General features: G+C 51.2%; 10 protein-coding genes across 13 annotated transcripts; 4 read left to right on the top strand and 6 right to left on the bottom strand.

The window, feature by feature from the left end:
* The first annotated feature begins 11 nt into the window (after nucleotides 1–11).
* Nucleotides 12–1,381, top strand: PV07_11359 (60S ribosomal protein L33-A). Its single transcript, XM_016398790.1, has 3 exons — nucleotides 12–134; nucleotides 293–398; nucleotides 720–1,381. The coding sequence occupies exons 1-3, from the start codon at nucleotides 110–112 to the stop codon at nucleotides 916–918; spliced, it is 330 nt and encodes a 109-aa protein (XP_016243352.1). The 5' UTR covers nucleotides 12–109; the 3' UTR covers nucleotides 919–1,381.
* Nucleotides 1,382–1,865: 484 nt separating this feature from the next.
* Nucleotides 1,866–3,041, bottom strand: PV07_11358 (uncharacterized protein; the record flags this gene model as incomplete). The annotated part of the gene is made up of 3 exons (XM_016398789.1): nucleotides 1,866–2,083; nucleotides 2,184–2,825; nucleotides 2,906–3,041. 3 exons carry the CDS (start codon nucleotides 3,039–3,041, stop codon nucleotides 1,956–1,958), a joined length of 906 nt encoding a protein of 301 aa, XP_016243351.1. The 3' UTR covers nucleotides 1,866–1,955.
* Nucleotides 3,042–3,051: 10 nt separating this feature from the next.
* Nucleotides 3,052–6,209, bottom strand: PV07_11357. 3 transcript variants are annotated; one of them, XM_016398786.1, is made up of 4 exons: nucleotides 5,945–6,119; nucleotides 5,857–5,876; nucleotides 5,093–5,789; nucleotides 3,052–5,028 (listed from the first exon to the last, which is right to left on the bottom strand). In XM_016398786.1, the coding sequence occupies exons 1-4, from the start codon at nucleotides 6,040–6,042 to the stop codon at nucleotides 4,116–4,118; spliced, it is 1,728 nt and encodes a 575-aa protein (XP_016243348.1). In that variant the 5' UTR covers nucleotides 6,043–6,119; the 3' UTR covers nucleotides 3,052–4,115. The 3 variants fall into 3 exon arrangements, with proteins under 3 accessions (XP_016243348.1, XP_016243349.1, XP_016243350.1); XM_016398787.1 differs by having other exon boundaries at nucleotides 5,857–6,209; XM_016398788.1 differs by having other exon boundaries at nucleotides 5,093–5,876; nucleotides 5,945–6,209.
* A 114-nt stretch (nucleotides 6,210–6,323) lies between these two features.
* Nucleotides 6,324–8,205, bottom strand: PV07_11356. Of its 2 annotated transcripts, XM_016398784.1 has the most exons (5): nucleotides 7,557–8,205; nucleotides 7,382–7,501; nucleotides 7,149–7,331; nucleotides 6,722–7,094; nucleotides 6,324–6,670 (listed from the first exon to the last, which is right to left on the bottom strand). In XM_016398784.1, exons 1-5 carry the CDS (start codon nucleotides 8,085–8,087, stop codon nucleotides 6,633–6,635), a joined length of 1,245 nt encoding a protein of 414 aa, XP_016243346.1. In that variant the 5' UTR covers nucleotides 8,088–8,205; the 3' UTR covers nucleotides 6,324–6,632. The 2 variants fall into 2 exon arrangements, with proteins under 2 accessions (XP_016243346.1, XP_016243347.1); XM_016398785.1 differs by having other exon boundaries at nucleotides 6,324–7,094.
* Nucleotides 8,206–8,361: 156 nt separating this feature from the next.
* PV07_11355 (uncharacterized protein) lies at nucleotides 8,362–10,487 on the top strand. The gene has a single exon (XM_016398783.1). It carries the CDS (start codon nucleotides 8,437–8,439, stop codon nucleotides 9,811–9,813), a length of 1,377 nt encoding a protein of 458 aa, XP_016243345.1. The 5' UTR covers nucleotides 8,362–8,436; the 3' UTR covers nucleotides 9,814–10,487.
* On the bottom strand, nucleotides 10,360–11,262 carry PV07_11354 (uncharacterized protein). The gene has a single exon (XM_016398782.1). It carries the CDS (start codon nucleotides 11,210–11,212, stop codon nucleotides 10,844–10,846), a length of 369 nt encoding a protein of 122 aa, XP_016243344.1. The 5' UTR covers nucleotides 11,213–11,262; the 3' UTR covers nucleotides 10,360–10,843.
* Nucleotides 11,263–11,419: 157 nt separating this feature from the next.
* PV07_11353 (uncharacterized protein) lies at nucleotides 11,420–12,855 on the top strand. Its single transcript, XM_016398781.1, has one exon. The coding sequence runs from the start codon at nucleotides 11,449–11,451 to the stop codon at nucleotides 12,640–12,642; it is 1,194 nt and encodes a 397-aa protein (XP_016243343.1). The 5' UTR covers nucleotides 11,420–11,448; the 3' UTR covers nucleotides 12,643–12,855.
* Nucleotides 12,856–12,964: 109 nt separating this feature from the next.
* On the top strand, nucleotides 12,965–14,695 carry PV07_11352 (uncharacterized protein). The gene has a single exon (XM_016398780.1). The coding sequence runs from the start codon at nucleotides 13,073–13,075 to the stop codon at nucleotides 14,294–14,296; it is 1,224 nt and encodes a 407-aa protein (XP_016243342.1). The 5' UTR covers nucleotides 12,965–13,072; the 3' UTR covers nucleotides 14,297–14,695.
* Nucleotides 14,696–16,232: 1,537 nt separating this feature from the next.
* On the bottom strand, nucleotides 16,233–18,044 carry PV07_11351 (uncharacterized protein; the record flags this gene model as incomplete). Its single annotated transcript, XM_016398779.1, has 3 exons — nucleotides 16,233–16,532; nucleotides 16,632–16,789; nucleotides 17,543–18,044. 3 exons carry the CDS (start codon nucleotides 18,042–18,044, stop codon nucleotides 16,233–16,235), a joined length of 960 nt encoding a protein of 319 aa, XP_016243341.1.
* A 581-nt stretch (nucleotides 18,045–18,625) lies between these two features.
* PV07_11350 (uncharacterized protein) lies at nucleotides 18,626–21,831 on the bottom strand (the record flags this gene model as incomplete). The annotated part of the gene is made up of 4 exons (XM_016398778.1): nucleotides 18,626–18,983; nucleotides 19,043–19,360; nucleotides 19,434–20,856; nucleotides 20,907–21,831. The coding sequence occupies 4 exons, from the start codon at nucleotides 21,829–21,831 to the stop codon at nucleotides 18,626–18,628; spliced, it is 3,024 nt and encodes a 1,007-aa protein (XP_016243340.1).
* Nucleotides 21,832–25,628: the final 3,797 nt, after the last annotated feature.

Below are 25,628 nucleotides of genomic sequence, written 5' to 3'. Positions count from 1 at the left end.
GACCGCAGTCACCTCCACCAACTTTTTGAAGTCGACAAGACATCCGAACAATCGACCACCTCCCACTCGCGCTCTCCTTTTCTCGTCAATCAGTTCACACGCCGTCAAGATGGCCTCCGCCGGCGGTCACAGATGTACGTGCATCCCCCTAGGCCGCACTCTTCCTCATATCCCCGAGTAGAGAAGGCTGAAAAGACAATTGGGATTGGATTGGAATGTGACATTATTGCAAGCGGCAAGGCAGCAGGAGAATGTACAAGAACCAAAAGCTGACCATCCTGGGGCTATCTAGTATACGTGAAGGGCAAGCACCTCTCCTACCGGCGCGGCAAGCGCAACACGGATCCCAACACATCGCTGGTCAAGATTGAAGGTGTCGACGATACGGATGCTGCAAAGTATGTTTCAACCTTTCTCCGATCATCGTGCTATCTCTATCATTTTGGCTTCACGGATCCATGGGCAAGGCGAAAGAAAGGGGAGAGGGGAGAGAGGGAAAGAGGGGGAGGCTCAGAGTTCGAGGGCTTGGGATCCCTTTTGCGACACGCCTCGAATACGCAACTGTCTCGCTCTAGAGCCACAGCTGCGAGGCGCACTCACTCCTCCTTCGCCTCATCTTCCCACCATACTGTCTATGGATGGCGTGTCGTTCGGGAAACCCATCATTTCATTTGCAGAACTCGAGCGATCTTTGTCCACTAACTCATGACATTTTTCAGATTCTATCTCGGCAAACGCGTCGCATATGTCTACCGCGCATCGCGGGAACGCCAAGCCAGCAAAATCCGCGTGATCTGGGGCAAGGTCACCCGTCCTCACGGCAACAGCGGCATCGTGCGTGCCAAATTCCGACATAACCTTCCACCCCAGAGTTTCGGCGCGAGCGTGCGGATCATGCTTTACCCAAGTTCGATATGAGTTGTTCACCTTTGCATGGACGTTGGGGAAGTGGTGGGTGGTTCTAAAGCCGGAAGGTCTCCTTGCAGATGCTGGATGGATTGATTGAGAGAGACGGAGTAGGAGCATGATTGATCAGTCACGAAAGAGAGGCAAGCGGGGAAATGTCAATCTCAGAGCATGCAAGGTGTGAGAGGGAGGGATGTTGTAATCCACCTCATACCTGGTATGTGGAAGTGGTTGCTTGAGACAACGTTGCCTGCTACTGTCAGGTCTCTGGGCCCCTTCGAACACCCTGCCCTCAGCGCAAGGAAATGGTGGGCAGAGTGAGATACTTGAAGGGAAACAATTGCTTCTGCGGCACGGCACTCATCGGAAAAGGTACATTGGGCGCAAATGACTACTTTCGTTGCGAGCTTCCCAAGCGCAGAAATGTTTCATTATGCATCCGCACGAATCACAAAAATGAATCTTCTGAACATCATCGGCTGTAGAGCTGTCGAGTCGCTCCCTTCTCTGCCCTGCCCTGCCCTGCCCTGCCCTGCCCTTCCCTTTTGCTCCCCTCCTTTACACACCGGGAAGCAGTTCCCATGGCCTGTAGTGATGTGACGCCGGCACCGTAGATCCATAGAGGGTGTCTCGCCCCTTTGATGTTGGACAGGTGAAGTTTCACCCCGATGCCAGAATTGTGATGCTGTGAATATAAGTAGGTACTCAGTAGTCTGAACGGGCTCCCAGGGTTCTTTTTGGCCCTATTAGAAGGATGCCTTACGTATTTCTATCTGTCTTGTACATAACCCATGCGTCTACCCACATAACCAAAGATTCTCGCTCACCGGCCAAATTTCAGGGAACCATATGTCACAACATTGCAACACCGCGAGTCATGCGCCTTTGGGCGCCAGGGACTCTGTACATTCGCATACAAGATGTTGTACGCGGCCACAACAGCGATGATGAGGCTTTGAAAAAAAAAAAAAAAAAAAGTCACAGATCAACATAGCGGAGAAGCACGCCGTGTCCGAAGGATAAACCACCACGGTACAACTTGTTTTAATTTATGAAGAATCTGGCCCGCCGATGATGGGTCGGACGAGGGCGTTGACAAAGAGGGCGATACCCCAGGCGATGCCTTCCCCAACGACGCTCCCGGGACAGAAGTCGGTGCCGGCATTGATGACGAAGGCTATCAGAGACGGGGGGGGGGAGTCAGTTATGTGGAAAAGCTTGAACAAGACTGTCCAGAGGACGGGTTGGTAAAAGGGTGTAGGTTAAGGAAGGCTTACTGCTCCAAATGACCCAGCTCGTGGCGAACACGCCGATCATGTTGATCCCGCCCACCGAGAAGACGAACCTCCAGAACGGCGACAGCGACGCGTCGCTTTTGCCGGATCCAACCACGCTATACAGGACGTCCGGGACGCCCCGCCTCCGATTCCTGGAACAGGCGTGGCCCAGCATCACCACGGCGAGGAAGGCGCTGATGGCACCGGCGCCGGCGATGGCGTAGAAGGAGTTCCAGAAGCGCAGGTACGAGGTGTTGTCCGAACAGGAGCCCGCGTCCAAGTTGTCGGGTCGATGCAGGATGTACCAGAGCGCGAAGGGCAGGCTGAATATGTTCAGCAGCGTGTCCTCGACGGTGTGGTCCTTGAGCGACCACAGATAAGTGTTCTGGTTGCCCTTCTGGCCAAAGCAGACGCGGGCGATGATGAAGAAGAGGAGTGTAAACACGCTGGCTCGAGGCCGCATGGTCCAGAAGCCAAAGAGCATGAAGGCGTTGGGGCGGAAGCCGTTGTTCCGGAGGAGGTAAGTGGCTGCGAACATGGCCGCTATGGATATAATGGTTGTGACGATGCCCGCAAAGGGCGTCCATCGAGCGCTGGGGAAGCAGTTGTATCGGGCTATGGCTCTGCGAACTCGCTCATGGCCTGTACTCAGAGTACGGATTAGCTTTTCGTGATGGGGATTGAGTGAATGGATAGTTCGGGGCGAGCACGCAGAGCCTTACCGAAGATCAAGGAGAGCAGGGCCACCTCGGCGTTGAAAATAGCAATTGAGGCAAGCAGAGAGTAAGTGGTGGGACAGTTAGTAAGGTCAGCTCTGTCAACAAGGCCCCGTGGCATACAATTGACATTGTTGGCCATTTCAATGGGCTGCTGGGGCAGTAGGCTTGATAAGGCTGAAGCGCTGAAGGGGCGGTGGTGTGGTAGCGTGGAAATGCTATCCTATCGATATTTGGGAAAAGATTCTGTTTAGAGGGACTTCGTTCGAGTAAAGATCATCAGGCTGGAACACTGCGATCAGCAGGGCAATATATACGGCATTGTCTGCCCTCTGTGCGGCATGAGGCAGGGGGAGATAAGTGTTTGGTTGGGGGCTGTGCCTGATTCGAAGCCTCAAGAGGCTTGCAGGAACCTCGTATTCTGCTGTGCATGACAGCAATGAGTCCTACAAGAAGTCTACCTTGGGGAATCCTCGAATAGAAACCTGCATGAACCGGTGCCACCACTACCGATGGCCAAGAGTCCCATCTGAAGGACTTAGGAAAACTCTGGGGTCATCGCAGTAGCATGGCGAGGCGGATGCGTTTGCGGTCGACTGGACCTGGCCATGTCAAGTGGCGCATGCCTGGCCTTCTTCAGATTGCCGCTTCCGAAGTCACCTTTGTGATCAATGAGGCAGTTGAGCCTCCTCTGTAAGCGCAAGATTCAGTGTCCCTAAGCCAGTTCCAGGGGGTCAACCCATTTTGGCACATCGAGACACACACCTTGAAAGGACCAAGGCAGAGGAATGCAGCCGATACAGCCACGTCGAGTTCACAACCAATGACGCCGACCTTGGACCAGAATTGGAGGGGAAATGCTGAACGAAACTGGCAACCTTCTGCAGGGTCGGTCGATGCATCGGGCTGAAAGCGGCTGAGCGAACAGGGATCGCCTACTCGTCGTCCAATGGTATAACAGATGCAAAGTCAGCCACAGCCCTAGCCTCGCGTTGGAAAACGCCCATTTGGGGCGATGCTTGTTGAGGCTCTTCTGCAATGAAGCCGTCCGTTCCGAGTGATTTGTCCGGTCTTATCCAAGGAGTATGTTGTCCAATGTAGATTGAGGTACCGTGGAAAGTGATCCTAACATTCTTTTCATGCAAAGCAAGCCCGATCAAAAGGAATAGCTGCAATAGACTGGTCTTTGACGTAGCAGCAAAAAGGTTTGTATTCATCATGAACTCAAGTACTTCAGCCGCCTGGCAGCTTCTGCCGAGATCAAGGAGCACAATGCTCCAATGAACATACACACGGCGATTGCATTTGGCGCGTTTTTCTTCAAGTTAAGCCACCGATGGTGGTCGGGATCTTCGTCAGCGACATCGCTACGCTGGCTCGGCTCTAGGATCGTGAAGACAATCCAGCTGATAAAAGTCCCGACGAATTGCGGCAGGGTGGTATAAACATTCAAAACGCCTAGATAAACGCCGGCAACCTCTCCTGTCGAAGAATGAGCGTCGCCTTCATCGGGATGATTGAGCCGCAGCACACCCTCGGAAAAGGCCCTGCGATGTTGTCGGACATCTTCCAACTCGACGTCGTAGTTCTCATCCAGGCTGCCACGGACTGCCGTGTAACCAGGTACAGTCGATCCATTGATACTGGCATGCGATCCAGAAGACATCTTGTTGATCTCGATCCCTAGCAGCCCAAACGGGGCCCAACACGATATGGCCCAGGGTACGCCACAAGCAGCCACCAGAGTGGTTGCTGAAGATAGTGTGCGGATCCAAGGGGCAAATATTGTAATGATGGCGAAGAGTAGATTCGATATGCTCCACGCCGAGATGAGATCAGGCTGGATGTTGTATGCCTTTGCCAAAATCACCTTGAAAGGTTTGGGAATCGAAGCAGGAGGCCTAGGGGTAAATTTCGCCCCAGGTGCATCGGGTGATTTAATCAGGGATGGGAAAATGACCGACGCACAGAAGGTGGTCAACGAAAAAAATACCAACGCAAGGCTTCCTAGTCGCCCTATATTTCCCAGAGCATCGTGCTCATCCTTCACACCTGGTTCGGGGGCCGGATGTTCGTAGCGATAGTAGATTTCTCCCACGAATGTGCTTGAGTAGAACAGGAACGGAAACCTAGGACCGGCTCGTTTCAGCGTCTCTCCTTTCGCTGCCAACCTCTAAGGGGATTTTGACTCACCATCCGACCCAGTTCCAAAATTGCACCCAACATATGGCTCGTATGCGTGACGGAAGGTGAATAGTCTTCCGCCAAAGAGCAACAAGCACCTCTTTCACTGAGGTATTGTCGTCCTCACTAGGCAGTCTCACTCTCTCTGTAACAGCCCAACAAGTTACGGCCACTGTGGACCACAAAGCTAACGTTGCGATGACCGTCATTTTCTTGAATTGCGTATCGCCTCCCATCCACGGAGGTAAGATCGTGACCAGATCAAAGGTGCCGATGAAGTAGCTGGCCAGATGACCTGCTGCAACAAGCCTCGATGCCCAGGCGGATCCAGCTTGCTGTTGCGAGATGGGCAATGTATCGACGATCAAGCTGCGACAACACGCCTGCACTGCATTGATTGAAAAGTCCAAGGCATAAATGCACATGACGGCAGTCAAGATCGTAATGCTCTTCCTCATATCGCCCTCGGGAATGAAGCAGCCCACGACTTCAGACGTCCAGCCCAACAGCAACAACCCGCCACCTGTGATAACCGCTCCATAGACCATATAGGGTCGTCGCCTGCCGTATCTCGACGTTGATTTGTCCGCGTAAGCCCCAACGATTGGTTGCATGATCAAGCCTGAGAGTGGTCCTGCGATCCATACCAGAGATGTTTTCGACTTTGTGAGGCCGAGTTGGAGGAGGTAAGGAGTGCCGTATGTCACTGTCAACGGCCGTCAGCGTAGGCCAATTGACGGAGCCTAGCTAGATTGTCCAAGAGAGGAACTCACTCTCCAAGCCCCAGCAGAATCTTTTGTCGAGCACTTGTCAGTTTCACAGGTTTCGCATTGAAGCCGAGATGGAGGTGGCGTCACATACTGAATGCCGACCAGAGAGGCGGTGAGCAAGCACATGCGAATGGCCTCCGTTGAGCCTCTGATGGAGGGTGTGCCACTCCATGCTGCAGTTTTCTCCATCTCACAGAAGAGAGGCAGGAAGGAAAGGTTAGAGATCTTGTTGTGCTGGCCGCCGCAGGAAATGGGACACCAGCGCACTGGAGCACGCAGAGCGCAGGCTGTCTCGGGTCACTTTCAACGGCCACAGGATCATATCAAATTCCATGGCTTGAAAAGGGGGGTTTTCTTATCTCGGTGTGGGTGCTATTATCTTGGAGGTCGCGTGTCACATACTAGGCACTCCTTAAATGTCAACGAGACGCGTTTCTAGTTACACACGATGACGTACACATGAACCCCCCCCCCCCGGGCAACGAGACACAAGAATACATGCGACCGGTGTGCCACGTAAGGCATTCCCACAGGTCAACGATACTGGTTTTAGGATGAGGCATTAAGACCTTGCATTCGTAAAAGCTGCTGGCTCATCTGAAAAGGATGTGGAAGGGTTCTCCTGTCGCAGCCAGGTATTGATCACGAAACCATTTCTTTTGCAACTCTTGTCCATTCTGGCTGGATCAGCTACATAATTGACATATGTAAAGTTTTTAGTCTATTCGAATGAGTCTTGGACAAGACTACGAATTCCACGCTCTTTCCGGGTCGCAATCTCATTTCTTCATGTAGTCTTCCGAAGTTGCACCAGCTCCTGAACGAAATCAGCCAACAACCTAGAGCGCAACAGATCAGACGGCCGCACCAGAGATGAAGAACCACTTGTCAACGGTTCCGTCGATTGGCGCAGGGGGAATGTTCTGTCCCGGAGGGATCTTGGAGAGTTGCGAAGGATCGACACGATCTGGCGAGCTGGTATTTGTGACATTGGCCAGGCTGATATCGCCGCGTTGTTGCTTGCCGGTGATCAGACGTTCCCAAGCGTCACTGCATTCGCGGATAATCTCCTCGGCGTACTTCTTGTTCTTGCATTCACCGCTGAACGCGAATTGGTTCTCAGGCTTTCCATCTGGGATCTTGTAGATGCGGAACCATTCGTTCGTCGCTCGGAGCAGGCCAGGAAGGTGACGCTCAACGTCTTCGATATCGTTCAGCTTGGGGGCCAGAGGATCATTGACCTAGAGCGATGTTAGCGATGTATGAGCGGGTAACATATAGCCATGACAACTCACGTCGATGACAATAATCTTCCAGTCAGTCTCTTCTTCATCGAGAAGTGCCATAACACCAAGGACCTTGACCTGCTTGATCTGACCGGTGTACCCGACCAGCTCACCAATTTCGCAGACGTCCAATGGGTCGTTATCGCCCTTGGCCTTTGTTTCAGGGTGAACAACATTGGGGTCCTCCCAGGTCTGTCAACCATTAATTAAGTGCCATCTCTTTGTGTTTGACCGCCACTCACTCTTGGGAAAGCGCCGTAGTTCCAGAGATAGCCCTTGTGAGGGAAGCAGTTGCGAACGAATCGGAGCTTGCCTTTCTTGACGTCTTGCTTGATGGGATTCAGGAATTCATCTTTGGAGATCTACTTGGCGGTCAGCCACTGCAGTTTGTAAGTCCTTGGGTTTGACATATCCCACCTCAAGCTTTGCATTGGACCATCTTGGGATCTCGACGATCATGTTCAGGATTGTTTGCTGCTCGTTGGCGTAGAGGGGAATGTCATGGAAGGGCGAGACCGGGGTGCCATCTTTCTCAATGTAGCATCTGAACTCGTTTGTGTGAAGAGCACCGATTTTTCTGGGCTGATATTCCGAAGGCTGCTTGCTGTACGACATCGTGGAAGACGCTGGACGTAATGACGAAGCAGAAGTAGAGAAGTGTCGAGCAATGGCTTCTGAGCGTTGGGAAGCTATGGTTGTAGAGGTGGAGTGACGGAGGGGAGGAGAGATGGAATTTTCTGTCGGCTTGGTGGAAGCCAGGGCGAAAGTGCCAGTGAGGGAACGATGAGCAAACTTGTTGGAGGCAGGGGCGCGGGGCGGGAGGCACAGTGTTGACAATTGGCGGTGAAATGACGACCGGCTCTGAATGGACGAGAGATCGGAGAGGCTGCTGCAGGTTCGCGAAGTGTGAATTTTGGACAGTGTGCTAGACGCTCGAGACATGTGCATATGAAGGATGAAATAGGCCAGACTAGACTACGCTTCGACGGCTTTACTTTTCTAGTCCTGCAATCTGACTGTGCAATGTCCCAAGGTTATTACCACCTCGGTATGCGAGAAGGACTTGAGCTTCCCATACTCCGAAACTGCCATCGAATTTTGATATGATATCAATGGGGACTGCGCCGCCACCAGCAACTCCGAGTTTTTAGCTATCTTCACGTGACAGTACTTTTTGCCTCTATCTTCACGTGACCTCCACACTTTCAAGGCTTGCTGGCTGCGCAACTGCGATCTCCATGGCCTCGCAGACAAATCATTTTGTCCTTCCCACGTTGGATTCACCACTGCGCTCCATATGACTGTCGGCCATGCTGCTCGGCCGCAGTCTCTGTTACGACGCACTCTATCCCTCCTAGACTTCCTCTTACCTTCTCTGACTCCGAGAATGGCGACTCCTCTCCCTTTCCAAGATGTTCCTCACGTTCCTATCCCTGCGAGAGGCGTTGACTACAGGGGAAAGGTAGTTCTCGCTCCCATGGTTCGGTCGGGAGAACTTCCATCACGTCTTCTGGCTCTCAAGTACGGTGCAGATCTGGTATGGGGTCCTGAGACGGTCGATCGATCCATGATTGGAACCACGCAAAACACCAACCCTCGCACTGGCTGCATAGAGTGGACACGCACCTCCAACAACGATTCCATAAGTGTGATATACCGCATCGATCCACAGAGAGAGTCGGACAGATTAATCTACCAAATCGGTACCGCTTCACCCGATTACGCCGTTCAAGCCGCGACGCTCGTTGCTCCTTATGTTCGTGGAATTGATGTGAATGCTGGGTGTCCAAAGCCTTTCTCTACTTCAGGAGGCATGGGCGCAGCTCTCCTCCGAACTCCGGATCATCTTTGTAACATCCTGACAGCTCTGGTCACGAAGGTGGGAAAACCTCACGAGATTGGTATCAGCGTCAAGATCCGGTTGCTCGAGACCCCTGAACTGACCTCAGAGCTTGTCAATAAACTTTGTAAAACCGGCATTACTGGCTTGACCGTTCATTGCAGAACTACCCCGATGAGACCGAGAGAGCGTGCTATCAGGGAACAGCTTCGGATGATCGGCGATATATGCAGGAGTCATGGGGTCGCTTGCCTGATGAACGGCGACGTGAGATCTCGAGAAGAAGGACTCGCTCTTGCAAAGGAGTATGGTGTCGACGGATCAATGATTGCCACGGCTGCAGAAGCTAATTCATCGGTGTTCCGCAGCAAGGAGCAGGGTGGGTTGGCACCTTGGTCGGAGGTGGTCAGAGAGTATCTGCAGCTTGCGATGAGCGTCGAGAACAAATGGGGCAACACAAAGTTCCTGCTATCTCAGCTCATGCCCGGGAAGAATCCTGCCTATCAACCAGTCCAAAAGTCGCGAAGCTACACAGAAGTACTTTCGCTTCTGGAGATATCTGATTTAGATATTGTGACAAAGGCAAAAGAGATTGATCAGATCCTTCGTCTCAACATGCCACAAATAACTAAAGCAGATATCAAGCGACAGCATAAACAGGAGAACCGGGAGAATCAGATAAAGAAACTGGAAAAGAAGAGAGTTCTGGAACAAAGAAGTGACGAGAACGAACATATCCACCAGGAGCGGAACAAGAAGCAAAAGGCCGAAATCGCAGCAGAGAACTCAGGTTTTGATGGAGTTGGCCAGGGCGCGATGGCGGTAACAGTGTGACGTTAGCAATATTGCACTCAATCGGCGCCAATCCTCAAAATATGGATCGGCTCCTGACGCAAAATCAAACAACATCGACAGGCACACCACAGCTGAATCGGCATAAGCGCTTCGATAGTGCGATTCCTGGAGGATATACTGAAAATCTTGCATCTCCTAACGTCTCGCAAATGTGCCACAGGGCAGCGACTGCCGTCGAGCTGGGATTTGGAGAGATCAGAAGACGCTTGAACGGCTCCCAAGTTGGAATACATCACGACCAGTTTTGATCTTCTTGAGGCGCTCCATTTGCCAGACATCTGGCAGACTTGAAGAGGTCTTTTCCAGATGTGACTCTCCTACCACCATTAGCTACAGAGAAGCAGGACCAAAAGGCGTTCAGAGCCTTGACGTGGTCTCAACTGAGCTCGCCAGAGCCGCACTCACTCGAACTCAAGGGGCGAGCCAGCCGCAATGCCTGCGGTCTTAGTCTTCGGAAGACACGCTGAACATTTCGAGATTATCGCGACCTGTCTTTCACCTTGCAAATAGAGAAGACACAGTCCGCGCATGCTTTTCCCTGCTCCAGGACCCAATTCACAAATATATTGTGACTGCCAGTAATATATACAACAGAATAGATAGGTCACAGCTGTGATTACCTGAACTCGCTTTTAATACATGTTGATCCATCCTCCGAAGAGATAAGTCTTTTCCACCGCAGCTGTCTGCCACAATTGATCCATCGAGGCTGAGGCATGTCTCTGCTGTCTCTGCGAAGAGACCATATTCCTACACCTCCGAGCAGCCTGCATTGACACCTCAATAGACGTCCGTCCTTCCGGACCATCAAATACTTAGTGCCGGGTTTGCTGCATCGGATTTCGACATCGTAAGGAGCAAAGTTGGTAAGCTCCTGCGTGCTTGAATGTGTCGCACGCTTCCGCATCAGCTTCCCATTCTTTGACTCTAGGACATGTCTGCCCTCCGACCTATTTGCCTCGCGGTACCCTCAGAAGGCTTGGGTGCTCTTCGGAATCAGAGAACCCGGTCAGCCAGACAGCTCTTCCTTCCTTGCCAATACTCTTGCGTGCCTGTCAACTTCCTCCACAATGTCGTGTAGAGTCACTCTCTCCCCGGATCCTTTCTTTCCCTTGTTCACGCTCGTCGTCGGATTTCCCTCCAGGTTGGCCGGTCGGGGCGCCTCAGCACCCCATGAATATTTCACCACTTTGCCGTCTTTAAATCCAAGTTCCAAAGTACTGGGTTCGGCGGAGGTTCGCGGGAGAGCAGTGGAGGATATCTTGAGGGTCTTGTGAGCATCTGCGGGGAGGAGCGTGAGGAACAGTCGCGGAATTTTGGATGATGCACTGAAGGGGTTGAACCTCGTTTTTAACGAGGTCAAGTAGGTCGTTATCATGTTTGCTTTTTGATAGATGGTTTATTGCATATTTTCTTGGAGAAAAGGCGTGGTCGCATTGGGGTTGTTCCCAAAAAGGTCGCTTAGATCTCAAGGTCTTCGGCAGACCTGCCACACGCGAGGCTGTAGGGTCTGGGTGTTTGCACTGTTTGTACTGTTTGCATCTATGATCTGGATACTCTGGACATGTCGACATTCAAGCAGGCACAACCTCCCACTCCAAGTTGCCTGCAAAGATGTCTCTCTCCCTGTCGCAGCGCCTGCAAGCCCTGGCAGACTCCTACAAAGAGGTCCTCTCCCAGATTCAAGAGCTTCGCAAGTTTTCGGCCAGCTCATATTCCTCCGGCAATCCAGATGAACGACGCCTCGAGCTCGCTACAGAAATCCATGATAGCCTCAAGGAACAAGAGGACAGATTAGAAATCCTGAGACAGGAATTTGAAGACGGCGCTATTCCGAGTCATCGACGAGACCTCTCGAATCGAGAAAGCGAGCGTGAAAGAAACGCGGATTTGTTAGCGCGACTCTCAGAAGACTTGAAGAGCGCGCGGGCGAGTTTTCGAAAAGCACAACTTCAAGCGAAGAGGACTGCAGATGCCGAAAAGCGGAAAGAGAGGGAACAATTATTTGCAGATCGGAAACACGATGGGAAGCAGCAAGCGCGAGGACGACCTACACACGAGAAGTTGACGCAGGATGAACTAGCTCTTCGCGCCGCAGAAGACGTTACCATTGCGCTTCGAAGGGTGCATAATCAACTCGAAGGAGAGCTCTCAGTCTCGCAGTTTGCTCAACAGACTTTAGAAGAAAGTCAACAGGCGCTGGACAGCTTGACGCACAGCTATTCGGGGACCACGGATTTATTGAAGGCAAGCAGGGGATTTGTGGGCCAGCTAGTGCGCAGCAACAAGTCGGACACTTGGTTCTTGAAATCTTCTTTCTATTTACTTGCTGCCACGATATGCTGGCTCTTCTACAGACGGATCCTCTATGGGCCGATGATGCTGTTTATTTGGTGGCCATTGCGGATTATGTGGTGGGCTACTTTGACAAGTTTGGGAGCTGTGGGACTGGGCGGCAGATCCGATGTTATGACCTCGCCTGCTGCAATGCCTTCTCTCACAGTATCAATGCCTGGCATGAATGCACGAGGAATGCCTACACACAAATCCAACATTTATTTCAAGAGCATGGAACTGCCGGCGAAGGGGGCAGGGGGGAGAGGATCACCACCGGACATTCCGCAGCAGCATTCGCCTGAAGAACCTACTGACAGTATGATTGAGAAGATTGGAAAGATGATGGAAGATGAGGGGACAAACGTGGACGACATTACGGATGAAGAAAGAAGGGCGCAACAAGAACAGCCCAGAAATACCAAGAAGAGGATGATGGAAGTAGATATCCAACAAGCGAGGGACGAGTTATGAGCTGACGCCATAATGAACTTATTGTTGCTCAGACTCTATCGGCTATTCTTGTATGTGTGCTCTTGTCTCGGACATGAAAGCGGACCTCCTGACTTGTTCAGCCTTGTGTTATTACGTTCAACCTGTTTTGCCAAGCCGTCGAACTCGTCCTCAGGAACACATGCCAGGAATTCCTCATGAGAAATCTACTGATAGTACTTTCGCGAAAACCCCGAAGGATGGCTACCTGGTATATCCTGAAATGTTTTGCCTCGTAATAGCCTGACAGAAGTCGGATTGATTCTGTCTCCTATCACGTGCAAGGCCTTGGTTGCCAAGACCAAGAGCCACTTAACGCGTCCTTGACAACCAGAGACGCGTTTCCCCGCGACAACTTTGCTGCTGTCATTGAACAACCAACTACAGACAGTCCCATTACAGCAGATCCAAGATGGCGAACTTCTTCGACCGCAATCGCGGAGCCTCAAGCTCTAAAATCGCTACCACCAAATCGGTCGTTGAACACGCCCCTGCCGCGCAGCCTTGGACGGAAAAGTATCGGCCGCGGAATTTGGAAGAAGTCAAGAGCCAGGAACATGCCACCGAAACACTTCGTCGTATGGTCAACGCCTCAAATCTTCCTCATCTCCTCTGCTATGGCCCACCGGGAAACGGCAAGACCTCCACGATCCTCGCCCTCTGTCGAGAACTTTTTGGCCCAGAACTCATGAAGACGAGAGTCCTCGAACTCAACGCCTCGGACGAACGAGGCCTCTCCGTGATCAGAGAACGAGTCAAACAGTTCGCATCGCAACACCTGACACACCCTTTCTCGGATGAATACCGCAAGAAGTACCCGTGCCCCAACTTCAAGGTGGTTTTGTTGGACGAGGCAGACCAGCTCACGCAGGATGCGCAGGGGGCGTTGAGACGAGTGATGGAGATCCACAGCGCAACCACCAGGTTTGCGCTGTGCTGCAACTACGTCTCAAGGATCATTGACCCCATAGCCTCCCGGTGTTCCAAATTTCGGTTCAAGGCTCTCGAGGGCTCCGAGGCAGTTGCGCGTATCGAGACGATTCTCAAGACGGAGAATGTGAAATACGAAGAGGGTGTTATTGAGAGGACTCTTAAAGTGTCGGACGGGGATCTTCGACGTTCTATCAATCTCCTCCAGAGCGCCGCTCGACTTATTGGAGCCTCACCCTCGATACCCACCTCGAACGGCCACAAAAAGCGGGTGATTGCAGATGAATCGGATGAGGAAATGGAAGATGTCGACGCCGGCAAATCGAAACCTGCCCAGTCCAGCAACATGATCAAGATATCCGACATCAACGAAATCGCAGGTACATTCCCCCCAAATCTCACAGACGATCTCATCGCAATCCTCCAAAAAGGCAACACTCGAAACTACAATAACATTGCGTCGGAAATTACCAATATTGTCGCGAGCGGGTATGCGGCCAACGAGGTCCTTTCTGCCCTGTATGCAGCCGTGGTGCTTGGCGAAGAAGATGTGGTCGTCAACAGCAAGGAAGACGCAGCTATGAGGAAAAAGTACAAGTTGACGGCTATCTTCTCGGAGTTTGACAAGAAGTTGGTCGATGGGGTTGACGAGCATCTCGCATTGCTGGACATGAGCTGTCAGGTCGCGGGGGTGCTGGCTGCTTGAACGCACACGGCTGTGGTGGTTTCTATGTGACCACTATATGGACGGATTGAAGATGTTATGCCTGCATCAGCGATGGCGTTTGCGGTTTCCTCCAGAGTGGCATGTGTTCCGGCAGGGATGGAAAACACAGATTCCGGGCGTGCACGGGGAAAGGAATTGTAAATATATGAACATGAAGTCTGACCGGTTTGATCATATCTTGAGGGATATGCGCAGATGGTTCGGATATGGGGGACCAAAGGAAAAATCCACCTAAACAGTATGGCACTCGGATGGTACCTGAGGGCTCGATATTCAAAGTCAAATCTCTGTTTCGTGTTGCTCTTCTCCGTCCATTTCGGTACAGTGGCGAGCAAAAATCCAAAAAATTGGCAATTTTGCCGAGGGCGCATCGGTGCAATGGCAGGTAGCTCGGCCTACAGCGTAAATAGCGGTGTGTAAAGAACGCGTCGCCATTCAACAACTACGACGTTCTGTAATCTGTAGATAGGCTTAAAAGATTGCTCGTGACTGTATCTCTATATAACTAACCTGTTTACGTGATAACCATGCCCTCAGGCGGGTCACACCCTCGCAAGGCCATGGACATCAGGACCACTGTGAGTACTCAATTGGCCCTTGGAATGCGCCCAATCGACGTCTCTCGAGTAAACAACGTGTCTCCTTCCTTCGTAACGCAACAGCGGCATCGAGACGAGGCGGAATCGCTTGGATTGGAGGCAGGAGGCGTGGTACGAGGCCGTCCCAGAGCGATTCATGCCGCGGCAATGGAGGCTATCAACCTGTTTATCGAGGACTTCCTAACGGCGCGAAGGGACGAGATCTGTGATCTCCTTAAAGAGGAATATGATATAGACGTCTATGCCACTACCGTAGGTAGGATCTTGAAAGAACTCGATCTAATACGCAAGAGGATAACTAAGATTAATATCCGTCGCGATGAAACACTGGTTACAGCGTTCCTGGCCGATATGACACGGTTTACACCTGATCACCTCGTGTCTCTCGACGAGAGCGCCGCAAACGAGAGAACAGGCGATCGCAAATATGGCTGGTCGCCACGAGGAGTACCTTATAGAGTAAGGGCATCTAATAGGCGAAGTACTCGCTGGAGTATCCTACCTACGCTTACGATCGACGGCTGGCTTGATTACGAGATCTATCACGGTTCCTTCGACGGAGACAGATTCCTAGCCTTTGTGGAGAGACTGTTACAATAGATGAACGCGTTCCTAGCGCCTCGATCAGTGTTGTTACTGGATAATGCCAGTATCCATCACGGCGAGCGTATATAGACACTCGCCGCGTAATACGGTGTGATCCTTACCTACCTACCACCCTATTCGCCTCATCTCAACCCGATCGAGATGGCCTTTTACGAGTTGAAGGAGTGGTTAAGGAAGAATCGCGACCTTAGTTATACATATGAGCATGAATTCGAGACCTTTCTACACCTAGGGATGGAGGCAGTTTGTCCAGTAAGGACAGCTAGGAAGTACTTTAGATCTTGCGGCTATGGCCTATCTATAAGGACTAGTCAGGAGGACCATAAGGATCGCGAGGAATAAGAGGAAATAGTGCTGTTGTAAGGGATCGAGGATTGGGCGCAAGTATGACTACCGTCGATAGCTAGGTCGATCGGCGTGTAAAATCAGTGTTACAAGGCCAGATCGATTCCTGTAAAAGCCGCGCCTACAGTAAAATTAGCTGTGTAAAAGGCTTCTATAGGAATCGATCTGGATCTCGTGCCATAGCCTGTTACGCAATCGATCGATCTAAACACACCAAATCCTGTTGTTTATCGACGTTACAACAACCTTACTAGCGCCGTTCCCAGGGCGTTTCGTTACACATTTACGTGTAATCGCCAGCGATTTTGCTTATATCGGCTAGTAACGTGGTTTTTTATCTGTGTGCAATAACAACAACAAGGATCTCAAGGTAGGAGACTCAGGTCGTCTGTCGCCGCCGCCGAGGCCTCTTCTGGCTGTAATTCCTCGTTTGCGAAGACCTTAAGGTTCTTCTTCAGCTTGTTAACGAATCTACCGCGAATCTCCATGCGTTCCCAGGCAGAATCTGTGATTGCGCGAAGATCTAAGAACCCCCATCCCTCAGCCTGTAGAATGCCTTTAATCTCGCCAAATTCAGCTCTATAGCTAGGATAACGCCTACCGAGCCAGTCGAGGTAGAGAATAACGTTATTATCGTCGTCGCCAGGTCGGAAAGGTGGGCTTAACTATTGATCGCGGTTAGACTTAGCTGTGGCATCGCTAGACCCCTGAAAAAACTGGATATGAACACCACCACCATTCGACGCGATTTGCGCCCCATTTACGGCAGCTTTGATAGCCTTTTTATTCATGTAGTTACTCTTATCCTTTATAAGTCTCAGGAGTAACGAACCTAGCATCTCCTCGATCGTTGCGGCGCCGTTACGGATTGAGTCGAACCACTGTCGAATAGATGGAGTGTCGATGCGGATATGGCCCTCGTCTGTAGGTAGGCAGGCTCTGCCGTAATTAGGACAGCGATCGCTCTGGCACTTCCACTTAGTAGTCAGCTCAAATATCTGGACATCGCCAGTGGCGACATTGAGCGATTCGTTTGCCGCGATTGACTGGCGCTGGCGCTGGCTAGCGCTTAGTCTCGATCGTTATTCCTCGTCGCGCCGGCGCCTGGCCTGTGTTACGTCCTCTAGGATAGGTGGCGGAGGCGTAACTAGCCTGGCCTCGAAGCGAATAGTCAGAGAGACCTAGACTATGTGCCTCTGGCGCCTAGGTTCCTGGAGGACCTCCCACCATCGCTTCGCGAAACTCTTAAAGTCATTGTCGTTCTGGCAGTTCAGTTTGAAGTGGTTCCTGCCTGAAATCAATAAACTAAGCTCTCCACCAAAGGTAGGAGGGTTGAGATGGAACTGGCTAGGTAGATACTTAGTTTCGAGGCGTCGTTAGTAGGCGTGGATAATGATGTTGATATCGAACATTTGAGTGCCCTCGTCCTCTGCGGACAGTTCAAGAGACCTTCTAACTATCACAGATGTGATGATTTTGAACATAATCTTGCTCATTTTAAAGACTTCTATATCAGGAGACTCTGTTTGCCTTGTTGTTGAGATCCTTTTATGTCGTTTACGCTGTTCTGTAGCCTATAGTTGATGCGAAGGTGGTGGGATAGATACATCTATATCCTCCGCAACTTCCTCCATAACAACAACACCACCACTTCGTGGCCGCTTCGATATCTAACCAATCTGGCTAGATATCAAGTTGTTTAGCTTATCTAGATCTGAGGATGAGTTAAACTTATCCTCATCCTCAAGGAACTGCGATTTAAACAGCCATTGCGAGCTCCGCGAGGTCTGAGATCGCTCGGTGGCAGGTCTCGCCCTGAGCGCCTGGAGAGCAACCGATCGCGCCTCCGCCGTAGTAAGTCTACCAGACTGCGGCACAGGCTGGCGCGCTGCGGCGGCGCTAGGCACAGGCGATCGCGCCCAGGTTGAGGCGTTGAATGTCAACCTGAGGCTTTGACTAGGTCTGCTACCACCTGCCGTGCCAGCACTTCCTGGAACAGCAGTTTCTGGCCTAGGTGGCACTGGGGTAGGCTCCGCGAGCTCCCTTGAGGTCGGAGACAGTGTCCTTGGAGGCGTTGGCGTCGATATAGGCTGATTTGATCTAGTTGTAACGGCTGCGGCGCGTGCCTCCAGGAGGCGGCGAGAAGGCGTCGGTTCACGCCGAGGTCGTGTAGACATATCGATGTAGGCTACTGTACTACGAAATAGCTATTTACTAGATAAATTACGCTGTTCTGGCCTATCTAGGGCTACACCGCTATACGCGCATATGGCGGTGTGCTGTTGTTGTGCCCTCGGCAAAATTGCCAATTTTTTGGATTTTTGCTCGCCACTGTATCGAGCACTCGGCTAGAATGTCCAAACTGCTTCTCCGGGGATCAAGAGTCCAGAACAGCAAATGTATGGTTAGCCGTTGTCCTCTCCAGGGCACGACAGACCCAGATACGATATATGAATGCAGGAAAGCAGGCCAAGCAGACTACGAGCACTCTCTCAGCCGTGTCAGGGGGCAAGTTGTACCAGATCATGACATGTCCCGTCTCGTCGGTATCGGTCCCTGCACTTTCCCACACCCGTGCCCGTGTCCAGAAGTCAAGACCACAACGCCCCGGTTGTATTCATTCTCCAGCTATCCATTGGTCTCGCATGTAACTTCTGCCCCCTTTGCACCCTCTCCCTTTCTGCCTGGGAGAATTCGCCAGGGAAAGTGAACTCCTCTGGCAAGCAACGATGTATAGGTCCGAACCTGGAGCCTTGAATCAGAACGTTCGAGCGGTCGCGAAGCTGCGCGGTGGGATTCGTCCTTGGAAAGGTGTTGGGTATGCACTTCGGCTGTTCTGGTTTTTGTTCTCTGTTCTTATCTTGGGTTTCTGGAGTGTTTTGTCTTTTCTGGAGATGTGCGAGGTGATCGGTGACAGGATTGATATCCGGTATTTGTGAATTTCTCGGTGGAAATTGGTCGGGACGTGTACGCTCGTGGTTGATTCGGTGCCGGTGTTGAATGCTCTGATGATAACACTAACATCTTTCTTGCCGGTCTTTGTCTGGAGATTTGATGTCACGATCATTTCTGGGTAGTGAGGGAGGGTTTGAGGGGGTTGATAGTCAGAACCACCTCTTTTAGTATTTTGGGGGTTAGTTAATTGAGTCCAAGATGCCCATCAATTGTGAGCCACTTTGCGCCGCCTTCTTCTGGGTTGGGGCCTTCTTGGTCGACTTCGCTGGATGAGTCTTCTGGGGTTTCTCTGTCGCATTCTTCTTGGGCTGCGGTGGTTGATGACCTCCCTGTGTTGCCGGAGTTGTAGGCATTGTCCGTGGATGCTGCTGCTTCTTTTGCGAAGCTGGTTCCCCTGCCTCTTTGGATCTCGAGTAGGCTTGATCCATGAGCTCTGAAGGTATGTCCGCCACCTCGTCCTTCGGCCTCCCTATGGTGTCGACCGCTTGTTTCGGGCTCGACGCCGACGAGGACGACGGCTCCTGCTTCTTCGACGCTTCTGTTTTCTATGCTTTCGTCAGCTTTCCACGCAGTCGTTGAGAATCAGCAAGTCCAATTTGCAGGCGCCGAACAGGGTATTAGGGGAACTTGCCTGTTTTTTCGGGGGCTGGTCATGCTCGACATTCTCCCCATCCCCAAACTGGTCGTCGACTTTATAGTTGGACAACTTTCGCTTCTTGCAAACCTGATCTGATTCGCTTTGCCCCGGTAGTACTCTTTTCGCTGGATCTTGTGTAGAAGCCAGTGCTGGCGGGGGTGTGGCTGGCAATGTAGGCACATGCCCGGTTGCTTCTTTGGTCTGGGAATCGTCAGTATCTCCAGATTTGGCTTCCGCCTTTCCAGCTTGGTTTTCCGCCGACGTCTCTCCTTCAGGGCCCTGGTTCTTCTTATTTTTCATGCGCAGCCGTTTAAGAGGTGGTTTGGGATCTTCTGGTCCTGAAACTGTCGCTGGCAGTTGCTTAGATGGCGCACCGTTGTCACGAGGTGAGCTTGCTTCGTTGTCGGAACATTCTTTCCGTACATCTCGCTGCTGCTGCTGCTCATCTCTCTCCCTCCTCACAGAGGTGCTTCCGTTATCTCCTGGATTGAGGCATTTGATGTCGTCCAACGGTACCTTCGGTTGTTCGGAAGTTGCTGAACAGCTCGTTCTAGGTTCCGAATTTTCTGGATTTCTGATCTTGCTTTGACTGTGTTCGAAGTCTTTCTGCGCATCAACTTCCCCTTTCTCTTCAGCCACCTTCATGATAGGTTCCACAGGAAAGCGCAAGTTGTAAGCCTTTCCAGAAGCCACCGTTGTCTTCGTGCTTTTGGTTTGTTGACCAGCTTCACTGGTATCGAAGATTGTACTTTCCGGCATCTGTTGGTTCGGTGCGAGGGAATGGCTACTCTTTGAGATGCATGCCACGTCTTCGTCGGGAATTTGCTTTCCTGAATGAAAATCGAGAGTATTTCGTGAAGACTCGTTGTTCCTTACGATCCAAACCGACCCCCGGAATACTATGTTCTCCGTCTCATAGTTCTCGCCTTCTTTATCCCCGTATCGTGCAACAGCGGGGGCCACAACCACGTCAATGGGTTGGCCAACAAGCGCTTGCACCTCAGAGAGGTAGTTCTCATCATTTTCCTCGATGCCAACGGAATGGTGTAATCGAAACCAAGCGTCCTTCAGGAAGAATTTCCTCTCGGTCAGATCATCAAGAAAGAAGAACTGCACCTTCGGATACTGCATATTGAGGATGCACGACAATCGCATAGCCTGCTCCACCACACGAAGCATTTGCGCGTCCCTCGTGTGTCGCTCTCCGTCTGTGACCTCCCTGAGGAGGATACCGACTTTGTCGAAGATACCGTTGGTAATCTCTCTGCAACGTTCTGCATGGGCGAAGGACAGGTCTCGTTGAGCTCGCGACTCGACCCAATGAGCCTTCTCCACGGGATGGTCGTCGATGGCACGGAGAATGGTGGCTCTCAGCTTATATTGCGAATTTGAGGATTCTGTTCCGCGTCAGCGGGTTGATAAAGTATATCAGACCGCACAAACCTACTCTCTTCGGCACATTTCATGATTCTGTTCAATATGACCTCAATCTCTGCATGATCTGGACCAGGAAGGCCCAGCTGTAGGTGTGCGAAGGGCCTTTCAAATGTTTCGGTGCAGATTTCAGCATTGATGAATGTGCTCAACACCAGCCTAGGCGAGACTTTTCCGTGTTTGACGGCGAGCAGGAACCGGTCAGTTGCGATAGGCCTCGACTTTCGCTTCAAGAAGCATGAGAACACCTGTTCGACTTTATTCACGTCGGCGTTCCGCAAATCTTGAATGCACCAATATCTGGAAATGTCCAGGGCACCGCCAAATATGCCTTGGAACTTGTTATGCAGATCGGCGTCCAGTTCAGCCTCGACCTTGCTTTTAGCCACAAGCTTCAGCTGATCATTCTGATAACTGTCTAGCTGCCGCGTCAACTTTGCGATGTCGGTCTGCGCTGCTTCCAATCTGCTCTTGTGCTCCTTGATTTCCTTCTTCGCACTTTGAAGATCCTTTTCCTTCTGCTCTGTGCTGCGTTGTTGCAGTTTAGCTGTAGCATCTTCGTTTCTTTTTGTGGGAATCTTAGATGGGTAATTTTCCTTTATTAGCTTAAATTCCTCAGGAGTCTCTGGAGGAGGCAGTTTTCCGGGGATTTTCTTCCCCCTACTGCGTGTTGCCCGGTTTCCAGACTTAGTGGCTCTCCGATTCTTCCTCGAGCGATCTCCTGCGTAGTCAGGGTCCGATCCATGAGCATCTCGAGGATCTTCATCATTGGACCCAACGGCAGTGCTCGATGAAGAGGTTGATTTCTTAGGAGTAGGCTTGCTCACTCGACTGGACCTCCGGGGAGTGGGTGGTGGCCCCGAGGGTTCTGTGGGCTTAACGGTTCTCGAAGGTGGTATCACTACTTCCACCTCACGCTGAGTCGCTGCCTGTTCCATGGTTGGTTAAAGACTGACCTTTGCTGTAGTATTGGTGACTGTGATATCATGAAAGGTTGGAATGCAAGCGACCCAGAATACTTGTGAGTGGATGCTGAGATGTAACTGAACAATCAGAAGATCATGAAAGTGATTGGTAATGTGAGCTAGAATCCAGATGGAATCGGCACGTGCGAGTCGAATTGAGACGCAAGATGACAGTGTCAGAGTGATCTCAAGAGAGATAAAAAGGCAGGACTCAGATCAACTTGAGGTAAGGTCGAGACAAGGCTCGAAGCATGTGAAAGCCGCCGGTCAATCCTATATAAATCCAATCCTACCTTCCTCCAGATCTCTCACCTTCGTTCTCGTCGTTCTTCTCTTTCTGCCTCTGTGACAACACCATCTCTCTGAGAATCTCAATTCTTTTGGAGTCTGTATTTCGAGTCGAGTTGAGCCGTCTCACGATCCATCGTCCCGGCATTGGAAATTAGCAAAATGGAGGCCGAATACAAGCCCTTGGGGCTCAGAGACCCAAAGACTCAGGCTAGATGTACGATCCAATCATCTTCAGGGTCTATGGAAACTGACAGCAACCTCAGGCACTGCAAACAGGCCTTCTGCGACGAAGAGGAAACGTGAAGGTGAGTGCAATACCGATGTGATCTCGAACGGGTTCTGACCTATGATGGAGATAAGGGGATTTCCAGGGAGAAAGCGGCAAAAGCTCAGCGCAAGTCTGAAAAGCCAGAGGAGCCCAAGGAAGCAAGGAAATACTTGAGCGTAGGACTGGATATTGGAACGACAGCCTCAGGTATGTATCGCTTATGCTGTTCGATCTTCTTTTGTGCTGAATCTCCAGCCATTGCATATGCGGCCAGCAACGCTTCACCAGACGAGATTTCCGTCCTTGATAACTGGGGTGGCCGTGTCGCGGTGAAGGTGCCCACGAGGATGGCTTATGCTGTAGAAAACAGCTTCACGACAGATAAATGGGGCTTCCAGGTGGAGAGCGGAATGCAAATTTGTAACTGGCCAAAGCTCCGACTCGACGAAAACACGGACAAAGAAGACTTTGACGATCCCCTCCTCCAGCAAGCCATAGGGCAAGGTCTTATGCACTTACCGGAAGGCAAAGACGCCTCAGAAGTCATAAGGGACTTTGTATACAGACTCCGAGAACATTTCCTTCGACATTTGAACGACACCATCCTCGAAACCGCTGTCAAGCATACACAGAAACGAGTTTGTGTTCCAGTTCCAACCACCTGGTCGCTAGCGGCTCGTGAAGCCACACGTCAAGCAGTGATTAAGGCCGGATTCGGGAACGACAAGCGGGATGAGATATTCATCATCGATGAGAGCGAGGCGGCAGCTCTTGATGTGATCAAGTCGCTGGAGAAGTCGTCTGACGTTGGAAAGTTGAAGGTATGTGTGGTCGTGGACGAGTCGATTCGAGTATGGTCTGACAACACTATAGGAAGGCTCGTGCGTCATGGTCATCGATTGCGGAGGTGGGACGATCGACAGTGTGTCGTACAAAATAACCTCTCGTGAGCCACTGCAACTAGAGGAGGCTTGTGCTGGCGAAGGTTGTATTCTCAACCCTTCATCAATGGCTTGTTATTGACCACGATATCAGGCGCAAAAATAGGCGGTACAAGTCTCGACCGAGCTCTCCACGCTCTAATGCAAGAACATTTTGGGGTTGCATTCAGCGAACTTCCAATCGGTAAAATAGCGGCCACAAGCAACTTCATGGACCAGTTTGAAAGACAAAAAAACGTATATGAGGGTCCAAAAGACAACAGCAGCGATATCTGGCTTCCGATCAATATGAAGAAGTTGGATGAAGATGACGAGGATATTCGGAACCGTTATGACTTCGTGGACCATGCTGTGAAAATTACAAGGTATTTCTCCCCGCTCCGCTCCTGTCACAACCCATCGTTTGATCGAGAAGCGGGCTGAAAACTGATAGTGCCGAAATGCAACGCATGTTCGAGCCAATTCTTCAGATGATATGCCGGATCATCCGTGAGCAGGTCGGGCGACTGGCGAAGAATAAGCGATCTGCCAGTTCTCTTGAAGTAAGTCATGGAATAGCTGGATAAGTATCCGCGCTAACAATCATCACAACAGATAATCGCGTTGTGCGGAGGACTTAGTTGCAACACGTATATCTTCAACCAGGTCAAAGAATTTGCCGTCAGATTTTTCGAAAATGACTCCGTCAAAGTCGTGACTCCTCGCCAACCATTGACTGCTGTGGTTCGAGGAGCAGTGCTGGCAGCTCAGGGATGCTCGCCCATTGTTTCTAGGCGGTCCCGGGAATTCATTGGCACGCACGTCCATCGCACCTGGAATGGGGGGACACACAGGGCGGAGGATCGATTCGAATGCCCCGAGAGTGGTTCTCGCGCGAAGAACCAAATGGAATGGATCATCAAAAAAGTGAGCAGCGACTTGCTAGCCTCATATTATGCTAACCACAGAATAGGGCCAGAAGCTGAAGCCTGATATGAAGGTAAGAGTGAAATGTTATCATGTCGTGGAAAACGCTCGCGCAGAGATCAAGAAGGCTGTGATCAACCAGGTTCTGTACAGATGTGCAGAAGATGTTGCGCCATCTCGGGTGGATGATCCTGGTAAGTTCCTCCTCTTCGAGTGTGGAAAAGATGCCAACACAACGCAGGTGTTGAGGAGATTGGTGTGATACGAGTGGACATCACCAACATAGCACGTCGCAAACGCGCAGAAGCGAAGTCGGGTTCTCGGACCTATCCCGCCTACATTGCCATTAATGTCGACATTGAGTTGACCATGTCAAGCACCAAAGGCGTTCTGGAGGCAGTTGCAAAAATTGGACGCACCAAAGTGGGATCCACGACAATTACGTACGCTCCAGCTCCAGCATGGGAGCACGGTCTCGTTCGAAAAGACGAGGACGAATGAGGCCAACGCGGTAAATGAGATTTTGAAGGCAAGGAGCCTCAAGCAGATAACAGAACTTTCAGTTGATCAGAGCGTTTCAGAGGTCTGAAGGGGAGCTTTTATTTTTGCCGAGAGACGTTGAGCATTGCTTTGGAAAACTTGAATGACACTGATTTTGGGAGCGGGGCCGGAGTGGCATCAACATGATTTTGGCTGTTATACAGCAGCATCTGCTTGGCACTTCAAGCGGCGCGTCGTGCTGCGCGTTGAGCATGGATCTGGCTCTGTGGTGAGGGAGAAGAAGCTCAAGATGCTGAGGTTGAAACACGGATGTGGTTAACATTTGGACGGCGACGGAACAACAATCTTCCCTGGATCCACCAGTGCTTGGCAATATGAGGCTATCTACGCGGCAAAACAGTAGTTCTGTATATAGCTGGACCACGCATTGCTCATTCGCTTCTATATCTCTCAATCCATCCAGACTATTTCTTGGGCTATTTCTTGAGTGTTCGACTCAGTGTCGTCTCCCTTAATCACAGCTTGTAGCGAGCCTAAATGGAGACTTTGGCATTGCCCCCTCAAAATCAGGACCTGTCATCTTCCAACGTCAACATATAGAACTCAACAATGTCCAAACTGCTCGCACCGGCATTCTTGCAAGGATGGACAATACACGGCATCTCGGCCGAAAATCACATGCCACAGATACTCAAATACTCGTCCACTCGTCGCATCATCGACCGGAGTATCAAGCAACCACTGCCGATAGTGTCTGTACTCCTCTTTGTTGCGCTTTAACACTTGAGTCTTGGAAACGGCGAACTGTGAGCAGCATGGCTGAGCAATTGTCTCCGGAATACTTGACTGGTTGCCTCCGAACA

This window comes from Cladophialophora immunda (genome assembly GCF_000835495.1).
Source record: "Cladophialophora immunda strain CBS 83496 unplaced genomic scaffold supercont1.7, whole genome shotgun sequence".
NCBI classification, from domain to species: Eukaryota; Fungi; Ascomycota; class Eurotiomycetes; order Chaetothyriales; family Herpotrichiellaceae; genus Cladophialophora; species Cladophialophora immunda.
The sequence above is the reverse complement of the archived record's forward strand: the minus strand, read 5'-3'. Positions and strand labels throughout refer to the sequence as shown.

Excerpts from the sequence above, each read along its gene's own strand:
- PV07_11359 (XM_016398790.1), top strand. The coding sequence starts at position 110 with ATGGCCTCCGCCGGCGGTCACAGAT. Across the intron at positions 135-292 it reads CTCCGCCGGCGGTCACAGAT|TATACGTGAAGGGCAAGCAC; the intron begins GTACGTGCATCC and ends GGGGCTATCTAG. Across the intron at positions 399-719 it reads GACGATACGGATGCTGCAAA|ATTCTATCTCGGCAAACGCG; the intron begins GTATGTTTCAAC and ends GACATTTTTCAG.
- PV07_11357 (XM_016398786.1), bottom strand. The coding sequence starts at position 6,042 with ATGGAGAAAACTGCAGCATGGAGTGGCACACCCTCCATCAGAGGCTCA. Across the intron at positions 5,877-5,944 it reads GCCTCTCTGGTCGGCATTCA|ATTCTGCTGGGGCTTGGAGA; the intron begins GTATGTGACGCC and ends GCTCGACAAAAG. Across the intron at positions 5,029-5,092 it reads TTTTGGAACTGGGTCGGATG|GTTTCCGTTCCTGTTCTACT; the intron begins GTGAGTCAAAAT and ends AGCCGGTCCTAG.
- PV07_11356 (XM_016398784.1), bottom strand. The coding sequence starts at position 8,087 with ATGCACATGTCTCGAGCGTCTAGCACACTGTCCAAAATTCACACTTCG. Across the intron at positions 7,502-7,556 it reads GGTCCAATGCAAAGCTTGAG|ATCTCCAAAGATGAATTCCT; the intron begins GTGGGATATGTC and ends ACCGCCAAGTAG. Across the intron at positions 6,671-6,721 it reads CAAGTGGTTCTTCATCTCTG|GAGCTGGTGCAACTTCGGAA; the intron begins GTGCGGCCGTCT and ends GATTTCGTTCAG.
- PV07_11355 (XM_016398783.1), top strand. The coding sequence starts at position 8,437 with ATGACTGTCGGCCATGCTGCTCGGCCGCAGTCTCTGTTACGACGCACT.
- PV07_11354 (XM_016398782.1), bottom strand. The coding sequence starts at position 11,212 with ATGATAACGACCTACTTGACCTCGTTAAAAACGAGGTTCAACCCCTTC.
- PV07_11353 (XM_016398781.1), top strand. The coding sequence starts at position 11,449 with ATGTCTCTCTCCCTGTCGCAGCGCCTGCAAGCCCTGGCAGACTCCTAC.
- PV07_11352 (XM_016398780.1), top strand. The coding sequence starts at position 13,073 with ATGGCGAACTTCTTCGACCGCAATCGCGGAGCCTCAAGCTCTAAAATC.